General features: G+C 44.0%; 1 protein-coding gene across 2 annotated transcripts in view; it reads right to left on the bottom strand.

The window, feature by feature from the left end:
- The window catches only part of LOC141156828 (cytochrome P450 3A8-like), a 459,870-nt gene that overhangs the window by 180,524 nt on the left and 263,983 nt on the right, over positions 1-15,363 (bottom strand). For both annotated transcript variants that reach the window (XM_073643251.1, XM_073643242.1), the window contains exon 3: positions 10,107-10,200. In XM_073643251.1, coding sequence (XP_073499352.1) covers positions 10,107-10,200 — 94 coding nt within the window. The remainder of the gene's footprint in view (positions 1-10,106; positions 10,201-15,363) is intronic.

The raw sequence follows: 15,363 nt of genomic DNA, 5'->3' as shown, positions 1-15,363 counted from the left end.
TGCGGGTTTTGCTCTGCTCTGCTTGTCTACCGCACCTGCGGGTTTTGCTCTTGTCTGCTTGTCTACCGCACCTGCGGGTTTTGCTCTGCTCCGCTTGTCTACCGCACCTGTGGGTTTTTCTCTGCTCTGCTTGTCTACCGCACCTGCGGGTTTTGCTCTGCTCCGCTTGTCTACCGCACCTGTGGGTTTTGCTCTTCTCTGCTTGTCTACAGCACCTGCGGGTTTTGCTCTGCTCTGCTTGTCTACCGCACCTGCGGGTTTTGCTCTGCTCTGGTTGTCTACCAAACTTGCGGGTTTTGCTCTGCTCTGCTCGTCTACTGCACCTGCGGGTTTTGCTCTGCTCTGCTTGTCTGCCGCACTTACGGCTCTGTTCCTGTATCCCAGTCTGTTCTGGTCCCTATCCTGCCTATGTTCCTACCTGCCAGTACCCAACTGTCTGTATACCAGCCGTGCCTGCCAGTATCCACCTGTCTGCATACCAGCCGTGCCTGCCAGTACCCACCTGTCTGCATACCAGCCGTGCCTGCCAGTACCCACCTGTCAGTATGCCAGCCTAACCTGCCTGTTCCTGCATTCCCCGGTGTGGGTCAACAGCTGTGACCAGGGTCTGACCTGGAGTAGCACCTGGTCCCTCTGCTCGGTTCCTCCCTGGTTCATGGAGTCGACTGAGCCGCCGTGCCATTTGGTCGGACCGAGTTGATACTTAGTCACACCCCTCTAGGCAATCCTCGGTTCATGGTCTAGTGGGATCACTAACCACGCTCACGCCAGTCAGTCCAGGCTTGAGCGTAACACTAACGTTATACAGTAGGGGACATCTCAGTTTGAAATAGTTTGGAGCATATCTGCTATGCTATACTGGCATCATCCACAGTAAAAAAAAAAAATACTTTCTTTTTTTACTAACGTGATACAGCAGGGGACATCTCAGTTTGAAATAGTTTGGAGAATATCTCCTATACTATACAGGTGTCATCCACAGTAAAAAAAAAATGATTCTGTTATTAACGTGATACAGCAGGGGACATCTCAGTTTGAAATAGTTTGATTATATCTCCTATGTTATACAGGCCTCATCCACAGTAAAAAAAAACTTTCTTCTATTACTAACGTTATACAGCAGGGGACATCTCAGTTTGAAATAGTTTCGAACATATCTGCTATGCTATACAGGCGTCATCCACAGGAAAAAAAATTCTTCTGTTACTAACGTGATACAGCAGGGGACATCTCAGTTTGAAATAGTTTGAGTATATCTCCTATGTTATACAGGCCTCATCCACAGTAGAAAAAAACTTTCTTCTATTACTAACGTTATTCAGCAGGGGACATCTCAGTTTGAAATAGTTTGGAGCATATCTCCTATATTATACAGGTGTCATCCACAGTAAAAAAAAATTCTTCTGTTACTAACGTTATACAGCAGGGGACATCTCAGTTTGAAATAGTTTGAGTATATCTCCTATGTTATACAGGCCTTATCCACAGTAAAAAAAAGAACTTTCTTCTGTTACTAACATTATACAGCAGGGGATATCTCAGTTTGAAATGGTTTGGAACATATCTGCTATGCTATAAAGGCGTCATCCACAGTAAAAAAAAAATACTTTCTTCTGTTACTAACATTATACAGCAGGGGACATCTCAGTTTGAAATAGTTTGAGTATATCTCCTATATTACACAGGCCTCATCCACAGTAAAAAAAACTTTCTGCTGTTACTAACGTTATACAGCAGGGGATATTTCATTTTGAAATAGTTTGGAACATATCTGCTATGCTATACAGGCGTCATCCACAGTAAAAAAAAAATACTATCTTCTGTTACTAACGTGATACAGCAGGGGTCATCTCAGTTTGAAATAGTTTGGAGCATATCTCCTATGTTATACAAGCGTCATCCACAGTAAAATAAAACTTTCTTCTGTTACTAACGTGATACAGCAGGGACATCTCAGTTTGAAATAGTTTGGAGCATATCTCCTATGTTATACAGGCGTCACCCACAGTAAAAATAATACTTTCTTCTGTTACTAACGTGATACAGCAGGGGAAATCTCAGTTTGAAATAGTTTGAGTATATCTCCTATGTCATACAGGCCTCATCCACAGTAGAAAAAAACTTTCTTCTATTACTAACGTTATACAGCAGGGGACATCTCAGTTTGAAATGGTTTGGAGCATATCTCCTATATTACACAGGCGTCATCCACAGTAAAAAAAATTCTTCTGTTCCTAACGTTATACAGCAGGGGACATCTCAGTTTGAGTATATCTCCTATGTTATACAGGCCTTATCCACAGTAAAAAAAAACTTTCTTCTGTTACTAACATTATACAGCAGGGGACATCTCAGTTTGAAATGGTTTGGAACATATCTGCTATGCTATAAAGGCGTCATCCACAGTAAAAAAAAAATACTTTCCTCTGTTACTAACATTATACAGCAGGGGAAATCTCAGTTTGAAATAGTTTGAGTATATCTCCTATATTATACAGGCCTCATCCACAGTAAAAAAGACTTTCTTCTGTTACTAACGTTATACAGCAGGGGATATCTTATTTTGAAATAGTTTGGAACATATCTGCTTTGCTATACAGGCGTCATCCACAGTAAAAAAAAAATACTATCTTCTGTTACTAACGTGATACAGCAGGGGACATCTCAGTTTGAAATAGTTTGGAGCATATCTCCTATATTATACTGGCGTCACCCACAGTAAAAAAAAAACTTTCTTCTGTTACTAACGTAATACAGCAGGGGTCATCTCAGTTTGTAGGATGTATGCTATGTTATACAAGCGTCATCCACAGTAAAAAAAAAACTTTCTTCTGTTACTAATGTTATACAGCAACCCCTTGTCATTTAGTGCCTCTGAAATTCAGCTGTGTGCAGAACTGGTGCAGAGTAAAAAAAAATCACATTTTTTTTTGCTAATAGCGTGCTCCTACCACAATATCTGAGCAACATGAGTGGGAAAAAGAGAGGTCGTAGTGGAAGGGGGAATAGGCTTGGTGTTTAAGGTATATGTGGGGTAGGTGGTAATGTTAGTGAAAGCACTAGGGAACCAACACCATTACGTCCTATCTAAAGACAACTGACAACTTCTGTTACTGGATGGACTACTCCACTTCCTTTCTTTGGAAGCCGCACAGAGATACGCCTTGTTGATAAGGCCCAGAAAGAGCAGGTGCTCCAGTGGATGGCAAGCACTGCTTCAAGTGGCCTCTCCTTTTCTTCCTCCACCTCAACATCACACATAGTACAGTCCACAGAGGTGGCACCCCAATTACCCTCACTTCCTCCCACGTCACAACTGTCCAACTGCCCAGCTGACTGTAGGGAACCACAGATGGGTGAGTCTGCAGAACTGTTCACATATTCTATACCATGGGCATCAGAAGTGCCCTCTAAACATTCACAGAGTCAAGAGGAGGAAAGCATCTGTACCAATGCTCAAATTTTTTTTCGGTTGGATTCGGGGCAGGATGAAGTAGGGTCCAAGCAGGCTCCTGACCCTCGTCACCAGAGGTTAACCACCGGGGGGAGGTGATCCTGATGAGACTCAGATACCTGAGGCTAATGCGGACTGTACTGTGCTGTCAGAGCAACAAAAGGAGAAGGGTCATAACACACAGGAATGGGATAACACATTGGATAATGACGAGGTTGAAGATCCTACTTGGTGTGAACCCAGAGTCACGCAGCCGAGTAGCTCATCTGAGGAGGTGGAAGAGGAAGATGAGGAGGTTACGTTTCGCCCTACGATGCAGACACGGAGAGGTGCATGCACAATAAGCACTGCATCCTTATCCACAACTGTGGCTGTGGCCATCAGCAGTCGTGGGTCTACAGCTCACAGGGGCGGCAAAGGTTGCCTAGCCTGGGCCTTTTTTGTCACCACAAAGGAGGAGCCAACTCCCATTATCTGCAAACTTTGCAACAAAAAACTCAGTAGAGGGATTAAGTGCAATAATTTGACTACTACATGCATGAACCTTCATATGCGTAATTAACATGCGTTACACTGGCAATCTCACTGCGATAAAATGCGGACCAGAGGACCTCAACAACCATCATCTGCCCCATCAACCGCATCTGCAGCTTCTTCCTCCTCTCTGTTACCGTGCCAAGTATTGTCACGCAGGTCTCTGATCGCAGAACCTCCGGTCCTTTACTGGCTCCAGTCAGGCTGAGTGAGAGCCCATCACCTGTAACGGAAGCGGACATGCCTGTTGTGTTTGTTTCACTGAGCACACCACAACTTTATCAATCCATCGTAACATCTCCGCCTGTACCTCACTCACCGTCCAGCAGTTTGTCTGGTTCACTGTACTCCTCCCCCTCTCAGCACAGCAGCCAGCCTTCGGTCACAAAGTTGGGGTCTCTTAAAAGACTGTTTCCTCCTACACATGACAAAGCTAAAAGATTGAATTCCACCATCTCCAATCTGATGGCCATGGAAAAGGTAGTGTCAGGCCCTAATTTTTTGAAATGTGAACACTCCTGGTTGGGTCTCCATCTGCTGGGTTGGCTGTAGTGGACGAGTTGTCGGTCCCCATTATACTAGTTCCATAGTTCTACTCTAGTGAAATTAATTCTTCGGTGCAGATATTGTTGTCACAGGGGTACACATGATATAATCTGTAAAGATCTGAGGTTGTGGGTTGTAAGTAATCGCCTAGGCAGGTTAACGATGCAACAATATTTTATTAATCACAGCCATGGTAGTAAAGCAAATCCAGGTAAATGGCCAAAATACAGTTCTCTCAGTCCTTAAGTTCCCAATCTGGGTTCAGTAGTTCCACTGGCTTTGTATAAGGTCATACTCACGGTCTCACAACTTTTGGTTGGCCCACAGATTTCGTATCTCCAGCCAGTATAGTCTGTAGCCACAGTCCACGATCCTCTAGATGGCAGATAAAACGACGAAAGCACATATATCCAGTAGCAACAGTCCTTTTAAGAAAGTTTAAATTCAAACAACATAATCCATAATGGTAACATGTTTATCCATCCATCCTTCCGAGTCCACAGTCTCCATTCTCTTCTGTCAATGTTCTTCCACACAACTCCTTGACTAAAATCATGTCTCTCTCCTCCTTCACTGGGCTCAGCCCCCTGAATGGGCAGAAGAGCTCACCCCTCCCTCCCCCTGCTAATTGTGTCTTAGTGGAGATATTTTCTCAGGTGGAAGCCATCAACTGGGTTTGCATGTGAGACTTCCTGTGGTAACGGCTTCTCTGCATTCACTCTTTCCATCTACATAAGGGGTCTGTTGGCTGAAATAACAATGGCCCAAGGCCCCTGAGATAAGGTCACTGAATGGAATTGATACCTGAGTTTGAATTGATGAGCAAACAAATCACTAACAAAACACAGCAAGCTAATTTCTAACAAAACACAAAAATAAGATTGATGAAAATGGGTGCTCAGTGCTGGAAAAGTATTTAGTAAGTGGCAAGGTCCTCACACACTTCCTCCACTTTTTCAGCACGGACATGAATGTAAGAGGTCTCACCTTTATGTGAATGAAACTTTGTATCATCCAGTTTCCTCAAAGCATATTCCATTTCGTCCTTGCGAATATACTCCACAGTCCCCTTTCCACCCTGGTATACATCAGTATAATAGACATCTCCAGCTTTTCTCATATGATCTTTTAGATCCTGCCAACTTCCCGATGGGGGAAGCCCTGAGACCAGGACTCTGTATTTAGTTCACTGGGACAAGGGTCTGTCCCTCCCACGGGGTCCTTAATATCCTCCCCCTGATTCCCAGTTTGTACTGGGAAACTCCACACGTACCCGTCGAGAACCAAACGTGTATTCAACGCAACCAACCCCAGACTGCTATCCCCCAGCTGGGGGGATGGTCACTTGGCGGCCTGGTAGAGGGAGCTCTGGGGGGACAGTATCTGGGCTGACCAGGGTGATGGTAGATCCAGTGCCCCAAAATGCCTGGGCCTCCTCCTTGATGTAATTTACCTCACCCAGATGACATTCCTTCATTGTGACAGTCATTGCATTTTGTGTATCACTCACCGCTGACATGTTGAAATTGCTCCTTTCCCTATCGGCTGATGCAGTGTGAACCGATCCTTGGCTTCCAGTTACGACATTGGCCCAGTGGCACACCAATCTTGCTCCCAGATTGTTTCCCAGCAACACATATACTGGTAGGTGCCGCACTACTCCTATATCCACCATTCCATGACTGTGACCCCAGTCTAAATGTAGTCGGGCCTTCCAAATGTTCAAAGATTCTCCTGCGGTTATGTTGACTAACATACGGCTGCCGGGGACAATACATTGGTCCGGTACTAAATGGTCTTTTATCAATGTGACTGAGACTCCGGAGTCACGGAGCCCCACAGCCTTCACGGCCTCTACCCAGACTGGCTGCAGATGCTGGTTAATAGACTCTGAGGTGTCCCATCTAGTCCGGGACACTTCTCCTTGTACCACATATGCCTCTTCTTCCTGTCGGGTAGTGGGATCCTCTCTCCCTCAGCACTCCAGCCCCATTGCAGCACAGTGTTCACAGGTTGGGGACGCGGATGATATGGGCTAGAACGTTCCTGGCATTCCCTGGCAAAGTGTCCAATGCATCCACAGTTATGGCAGTTAAACCCTCCTCACCCCAACACGGGCCGTACTTGGGGGCTTGGGCAACCTCCCCCTCTTTGTGAAGTTCGAACTCCCTGCCGTTCCTCCTCTTGCCAGTCCATGGGTTTCAATGGCCTCTCTGTAAGCTCCTTTTCCCGACTCACTGGAGCTGTACTTCCACATTGCCCTGGTCGATTAGCAGACCAATCATCAGCCAATCTTGCAGCCTCATCCAGGCTGAGTGGTTTTCCATCTGCCACCCATTCTTTTAAATTACCTTTATAATTAAATTGTTCCAGCATAATTATATCCATTACATGTTCTGCTTCCTGAGCCCTCAGTCCTTCTATCCATCGAGTTCATGCCGTATGTAGTTTGTTGGCAAACTCCCAATGTGTGTGTGCAGCGGGCTTGTCAGTCTCCTGAAACTTCCTCCAGTAGGTTTCCAGCGTGACGGCATACCTCTCTAGTAATGAGCTGCGAATGGTATAGTAACATCTCTCTTACCCAGAAGACAAGGTACTAAAAGCTACTCTTGCTTTTCCGGTCAGGCCAACGCTCAAAAATCTGGGCCAGTCACTGACTGACACCTCATGCAGCAGACAGAGGTTCTCAAATAACCGGAGATGTTCATCAATATCCGAGGTGTCCTCATTGAACTCGGGTATATCCTGGTGCCGTAAAGATGCGGGCCCCTCTCTCCTGTTATCCACTATCCTCTGTGATGGGGTGGGTTGGGGTACTGCACACCCAGATATTTGCTTAACACTGATGCCTGCTCTATCTCCGCAGCCCGCTCTCCTAGCGCATCCAGCATCCGCCTCCACTCAGTCAGTCAATCCTCCACCATCTGGATGGCAGCCCTGAGCTGTCTCATCCACGTCTGAACTGACCTCCTCATGTGGTTGTTCCTGGTCTCAATCATCCAAGCGTTGCATTAGGGTTGCCCGATTGTCCTCCGGCAACCATTCTAGTTCTCTCTCAGAGCAAAGGGCTCGCAGCTCCTCCTTCTTAAGCCTCTTGTAGATGGAGTCAGCCATCTCTTCTACCAAGTCATCTCTCAGTGACTTTCCCTGGTATGCTGTCCAGAGATAGGTGATCTCACCTGCTTGCCACCACTTGTAAAGATCTGAGGTTGTGGGTTGTAAGTAATCACCTAGGCAGGTTAACGATGCAACAATATTTTATCAATCACAGCCATGGTAATAAAGTAATTCCAGGTAAATGGCCAAAATACAGTTCTCTCAGTCCTTAAGTTCCCAATCTGGGTTCAGTAGTTCCACTGGCTTTGTATAAGGCCATACTCACTGTCTCCCAACTTTTGGTTGACCCACAGATTTTGTATCTCCAGCCAGTATAGTCTATAGCCACAGTCCACGATCCTCTAGATGGCAGATAAAACAATGAAAGCACATGTATCCAGTAGCAACAGTCCCTTTAAGACAGTTTAAATCCAAACAACATAATCCATAATGGTAACATGTTTATCCATCCATCCTTCCAAGTCCACAGTCTCCATCCTCTTCCTTCAATGTGCTTCCACACAACTCCTTGACTAAAATCATGTCTCTCTCCTCCTTCTCTGTGCTCAGCCCCCTGAATGGGCAGAAGAGCTCACCCCTCCCTCCCCCAGCTAATTGTGTCTTAGTGGAGATATTTTCTCAAGTGGAAGCCATCACCTGGGTTTGCATGTGAGACTCCCTGTGGTGACGGCTCCTCTGCGTCCACTCTTTCCATCTACATAAGGGGTCCATTGGCTGAAAGAACAATGGCCAAAGGTCCCTGAGATAAGGTCACTGAATGGAATTGATACCTGAGGTTGAACTAATGAGCAAACAAATCACTAACTAAACACAGCAAGCTAATTTCTAACAAAACACAAAAATAAGATTGATGAAAATGGGTGCTCAGTAGTGATGAGCAAGTATGTTTTGTTAACCCTTTCGCCGAGTCACATGTATTAAAGCTGTCAAACAGTTGCAAATCATCCACACAGGAGTGATTCAAACATATCACCGAGCAGCTGTAACTACTCGGTGCTCGCCCAAGCATACTCGGCAAAAGGGTTAACAAAACATACTCGCTCATCACTAGTGTTCAGTGCTGGAAAAGTATTTAGTAAGTGGAAAGGTCCTCACATAATCTAAATTGGTTTTCTTACTACCATGGTATATAAAGCAGGCTGCATTTCATCTTTTAATTTTAATTAATTTAATTTGAGGAGTGAATATCCCCGCAGATCACCTCGTCATCTGAGGGTGCATGGCAGTGATGTCATGCGTTGCTCAGATGCTGAGATCAGCTGCATACCAGAATTGGGGATGAAGGGGCCATGCATACCAGGATTGGGGATGAGAGGGCTATGCATACCAGGATTGGGGATGAGGGAGCCATGCATACCAGGAATGGGGATGAGGGTCGTCTGCTGAATGCCCCTCATTACCAGCGCCCCTCTGACAACTCCTCTTGCCAGGGGAGAAAGAAATGGTACATGGGCGTGGACTGGGGTGTGGCCAGGGAATCACTCCCTCTTTCTCTTCTTCAAAAGTTGGGAGGTATGTTTAAGCATGTGCTGGAGGGATAACTGAGAGAAGTGGAGAAGCTCAAGGCCCTTGGGGGCTGAAGGTCAGCAGACACGCAGCGAGAAGAGAGGACACAGGAGACGCAGACTAGGCCTGGAGCCTGAGAAAGTACGAGGAGCACGCTGAAGGGTAGGACATACAATATACGAACATCCGCCATTTTGTTCAGTGGGATACTGAAACTGCAGAATAGTGGGTTAGGGAGCATGAAAACTGTTTTGGAAGAGGAAGGCATTACAGAACATGAGGTAACAGGGAATGCAGGAAGAGCTCAGGATGAGTAACAGAACATGTGCTGTACTGTATCTGCTATGGAAATTGTGACTGCTGTATCACAATGTGCTGTGACCAAAATTGACCTGGAGGAGTTCAGTAAAGTTGTTCTGTTGAAAAAGGAACAAGAGTCTGTGCTTGGTTGTCTGCCTGCAGCTGAAGTTGGAACTCTAGAGCAGATGAGACTCTCAAGGAAAATTGTGTTATTCAGTACACACAAACTATAAGACAGACTGAACACTATTTTCACTTTGTAGGGAGTCAGGGTGTGGGAGCACAGCAGCAGCCCCTAACCACAACTACCACCCTTCACATTTGTTCTACACAAATCCTGTTTGTCAGTGAAGCTTTACCTTGGCCAGTAATAAAAAGCTTTTAGTCTTTCATATTGATACAGTTCAGAAATGCACCTTGTTTACCTGTAGTTGCACAACCAGGGAAGCAAAGTAAATTGTACTAAAGAACAATGTGGAACTGTAATAGTAAGAATAGTTCTCCGAGGTTTTGCTGCTCACTGAAATAAGTTCTACCCGCAAAACTAATGATAGAGTCTATTATTTTATTTGCTGTATATAGTAAACACATTTATAATAGAATGCATTAATATAATGTATGCAATCAGATGATTTGTCTTTATACTCACATCTTTGTTATCAAGAAAAGTTCCAATAAATGGTAGGGGTCTTGGACCGGGTATTCCATATTTTTTGAATATTCTGTATGGCCAGATCCCATAACTAAAAAGAAGATAGTAAATTAAAAAATAGGTTTTATTTATTTTATATTGAATCCATTAATTGCCGAATATGTATCAACATTTATAGTATTAGAACTTGTTCATATGTGATTATAATTAAAGAGAACCTGACACCCGATACATACTGCCCTATTCATGGGCAAGGGTGATCATGTTATTTAAATGCTATTGTCTGAGATTGTACCAAAACTGCCAAAAAACTATTTGCTTATGACATTAGGGGGCCAAAACAAAATAACTAAAGAAGAATATCCCCCACTAAAAACTATAACTTTATTAAATTATATTAAAACCACACAGATAATTCAACACAATATTACTAGCTATATAATTGACCAATAATAAACCAGCAATCATACAATAGATATTACTTAGGGACTCAGCAGATAGATTGCATAAATTTCACAATAACGGAAGGCAGGTTAAATGTAAGAAAGTATTCTATGGTCAATCATCGGAGCAGAGCGCAAGAGAAGTCGCTGCTCTGTCGACATGACGTCAGCGGGAGCCGCTGAATCTCCGTCTGCTCTGTGCCAGCAGAGATCGGCGCCGGGCACAACAGGCAGATAGTTAACAACTACTTATTTGCCTGTTAGTTCTTAGGCCCTTGGTAAAAAGTGAAGTAATCCTGGATAACCTGACAACGGAGCTCGTACTGAGCATATGTCAGAATTGACAATTGACACATGCTTAGTAGAGCAGGGACTAGCCCGGCCCCTGAAATGGATGTCACCGATGACGCTTCCTTCAGAGAGTGTGCAGAGGCTGTGGCAGTGATCGCAGCCACTGTCCCATGATGGTGTCCCATTTGAGTATCCCAGCATTAGTGATGCTAAAGTGTTCGGGTGCTCATTGCTCGGGTTGAGCAAATCGCAATGCTCGGGTGCTCGACCCGAGCAACGATCCCAATGTAAGTCAATGGGAAACTCGAGCATTTTTCCGGCGGAGGTCTTTAGGGGGCCCTAAAAATTGGTCAAATCAATGTAAACAGTGCTCAAATGACATGGGAACAGCCTGGTGGAAGACCCCTGGAAGAATCATTGCTGTGAACAATGTTGTCAGAGTATTACGCCACTTTTACGGACTCACAATAAAACATACAAAAATTAAGCCAAAATGGATTTTCCTGGAAAAAAACGTTAAGGAGCATTCTTTCCAGGGTAATAACTTGTATATAAGGCAAAAAAACACACACACACACAAAAATGCTCCTTCACACCTTGGGCTATGTTGACACGTAGTGTTTTTGATGCGTTTTTGCACTTTTGCATAGCTTTCAACGGTGAAAAATACATTCACCATTTTACTTTCATTTTAACATTTTAATACCTTATCTGCCCATGTGGTGTGTGAGATATGATCAGACACATCCTGTTTCATTTATGAAGGAGGGACTCTGAAAGTCACAAGGCCTATTTTTAAAGGGCCATCAGGCGACCCTTACTATTGTTAAAGGGCCAGCAGTCGGTCCTCACTATTGTTACAGGGCCATCAGCATATGCTTTGTTGTTTCCATTATTAACCCCTTAACGACCATAAGTCTTTCTGTTTTTGTGTTTTCATTTTTTGCTCCCCTTCTTCCCAGAGCCAGAACTTTTTAAATTTTCGTTCAATATGGCCGTGTGAGGAGTTATTTTTTGCGGGACGAGTTGTACTTTGAAACTCCATCACTGGTTTTACCATATCATGTGCTGGAAAACGGGAAAAAAATTCCAAGTGTGGTGAATTTGCAAAAAAAATGCAATTCCACAGTTGTATTTTGGGTCCTTTTTTTACCACGTTCACTAATTGCTAAAACTGACCTGCCATCATTATTCTCCAGGTCATTACGAGTTCGTAGACACCAAACATGTATAGGTTCTTTTTTATTTAAGTGGTGAAAAATCCAAGTTTGCTAAAAAAAAAAAAATGATGCCATTTTCCAAGACCCATAGTGTCTCCATTTTTCAGGATCTGGGGCCAGGTGAAGGCTTATTTTTTGCGCGCCAGGCTGATGTTTTTATTGATACTATTTTGGGGTAGATCTGATGTTTTGATCGCCCGTTATTGCATTTTATTGCAATGTTGCAGCAACCAAAAAAACGTAAATCTGGTGTTTAGATTTTTTTTCTCGTTTCGCCGCTTACTGATCGGATTAATTCTTCTTTTATATTGATAGATCGGGCGATTCTGAACGCGACGATACCAAATATGTGTATGTGTTGTTTTTTTTTAATTATTTTATTTTGAATGGGGCGAAAGGGGGATGATTTAAACTTTTATATTTTTTTAATATTTTTAAAAACATTTTTTTTACACTTACTGCATGCTTCAATAGTCTCCATAGGAGACTAGAAGCAGTAGTTGTCTGATTGCTTCTACTGCATACAGGCGATGAGCAGATAGCTTGTATGCAGCAGAAATGCTCCTGTGCTATGAGCGCCGACCACTAGGTGGCGCTCATAGCAATTGAGACATGACAACCACACGCGTCTGCTGCAGACCCTGGGTTGTCATGCCCACCCATCGATGACCCGCGATCACGTGACGGGGTCACCGATGGGCGGGGCTTAGGAAGCGCGAGTTAAATGCCGCTGTCAGAGATTGACAGCGGTATTTAACATGTTAACAGCCGCGGGTGGATCGTGATTCCACCCGCGGCTGTTGCGGGCACATGTCAGCTGTAAGAATCAGCTGACATGTGCTCGGTTCAGTGCGGGCTGACCACCGGAGGCCCCGCTGAACCGGCCTTTCTGACCAGGTGTGTACTATTACTGACCTGGTCGGAAAGGGGTTAAGGAGCGGGTCTCCTATGCTGTCCTATAAGTGCTGGCCAAAATTTGGAAAAACCCCAATAACCCTTTGAAGAGACATAGAGGAGGGCCTCAGTTTAAAAAATGCTGCGTACTTTGACAAACAGCGCAAGCAGATCAGTGTAGGTTTTGAGAAACCGCTGAACCACTAGGTTGAGCACATGGGTCAGGCATGGTACGTGTGTGACGCCTCCTGACGAAGCCGCTTCCGACGAAACGCGCGTCGAGGTAATGGTTAATTTTTATATCACTAGCACACTTGATTGAACTGACAGTGCAGTGCGCATGCTTGTATATTGTATCCACAGCCCAGAGTTAAAAGCAATTAACCTGTCCAATTGGACAACAGACAGCTGTGGTACATCTATATCCTGTATCCATACTATCTGCTTATGCAATTGTGGGAAGTATCTCTCTATGATTTTATTAGCTGAGACTCCCATATTTCCTCTATGTTCCCCCCACAAATGTTCATCCCTAAATCTTTAATATTTGAGTGTTTTTTGTGAATAAATTATATATTTTTTCTGTCAATAAAGAATATTTATATGGCTAAATCCCTCTTTTATTGTCTTGGAGGTATTTTAGTATATGGTGATTAATTATTAGAATTTACTATTTTCCTTCATTACTTTCTTTTTGGTTGTGTCGACTTTATAGGGATTACGGACCATATATTACATGGTCGGGTTATAGGTTTTTATGGTACGTGTGTGAGCTCGCCTCACCTCGGCGCCGCCATCAGGTTCCGACCATTGTCACACACGACCATGCCTGGCTGTAGGGTCAGCGGTGTCAGCCACAGATCTGCCTGCTCTTTCAGAGCTGTCCATAGCTCTTTAGCGTTGTGCGGTTTGTCACTTAAGCATATTAGCTTCAGCATAGCCTGTTGCCGTTTGGCCGAGGAAGTGCTGCAGTGCTTTCAGCTTGCGACTGATGTGGTCATTTTGGAGATGGAGGCTGAAGAGGAGGAGGAGGAAGAGTTGCAGTAGCTGTTGAATGTGGGGGCAACCCTGATTGACCCAGGGCCCGCAATCCCCGGCATCAGGAGGACGTGTTCCGTCCCAAGGTCCGACTGGGTCCCGGCTTCCACTATATTAACCCAGCAAGATGTACCGTTCTTGCCCACAAGCACTTGTCCACGTGTCTGTGGTTAGTCCTCAGAAGGACTGTTAGTTCAGATGGATATATAAATACAGTACAGACCAAAACTTTGGACACACCTTCTCATTTAAAGATTTTTCTGTATTTTCATGACTATGAAAATTGTACATTCACACTGAAGGCATCAAAACTATGAATTAACACATGTGGAATTATATACTTAACAAAAAAGTGTGAAACAACTGAAAATATGTCTTATATTCTAGGTACTTCAAAGTAGCCACCTTTTGCTTTGATGACTGCTTTGCACACTCTTGGCATTCTCTTGATGAGCTGTAACTATAAACAAGCAAATCTCTCCCTGACTCAGCAGCAGCTCTCCCTACTCTGCCTGGTTCCGGTGTAGACTGTGATGGGCATAGCGGCGCCAGGTCTTATATAGATCTGATGACGCTGTGCGGCCAGCCAATCACTTTAATGCTCACAACCAACATGGCTACAGTATTACAGTGCATGGCAGGCAATCCCTGCATGTTCATTGGCTCTCTAAAGAGCGCCAAACAAGCAGGGAGGGGACCCGAGTCACCGCCCAAGCAACCCGGAAATACTCGCCGAGCTTGTCGAGCACAGTGATGCTTGGGCGAGTATCGAGCAGTGGCAAGCACGTTCAGTCATCACTAGTATTAACCCAACTTTTCGGCCTCAGCATTTATCAAGGTTATCTATACAAATGTAAAATAGAAACTATGAAATTCATCCAAACAAAACATGATGATGTTACATAAAAATAATTATAGTTGTCTAGGAAAGAGAAAAACAACAAATAAGTCGACATAATATCTAGGCACACAAAGTATTTCATATCAATTGATCTGGCATAGCAGTACTCCATTGTCAAGTTTATTCACTAAACAAAAAGAGAATGAATAGCATGAATAACAAATGGCTAAATATGTATGACATCTTTTAAAGAACATTTAGCAAAATACGCAATTGATATGGGTCAAACGGGCCACAGGTATCAAAAGATAATATATGAAAGATAATGTATGAAAATAAAGTGGATAAAGGAGTAAGTATATTAAAGAAACTTATATCACTCCAAATATATGAGAAGTAAGCCTATGTTTATGGAGACATAGTGAAAGGTCTTATGACGGTGTGTGACCCCCAATGCCGCGGGCCGCATTTAAATAGAGGAAGTGAAATTGTAAAAAGAGATCAGCTGTGTGATGATGTGTTACTAT

This window comes from Phyllobates terribilis, unplaced genomic scaffold (genome assembly GCF_046119375.1).
Source record: "Phyllobates terribilis strain yellow unplaced genomic scaffold, ASM4611937v1 Scaffold_1__5_contigs__length_1240528914, whole genome shotgun sequence".
NCBI classification, from domain to species: domain Eukaryota; kingdom Metazoa; phylum Chordata; class Amphibia; order Anura; family Dendrobatidae; genus Phyllobates; species Phyllobates terribilis.
The sequence above is the reverse complement of the archived record's forward strand: the minus strand, read 5'-3'. Positions and strand labels throughout refer to the sequence as shown.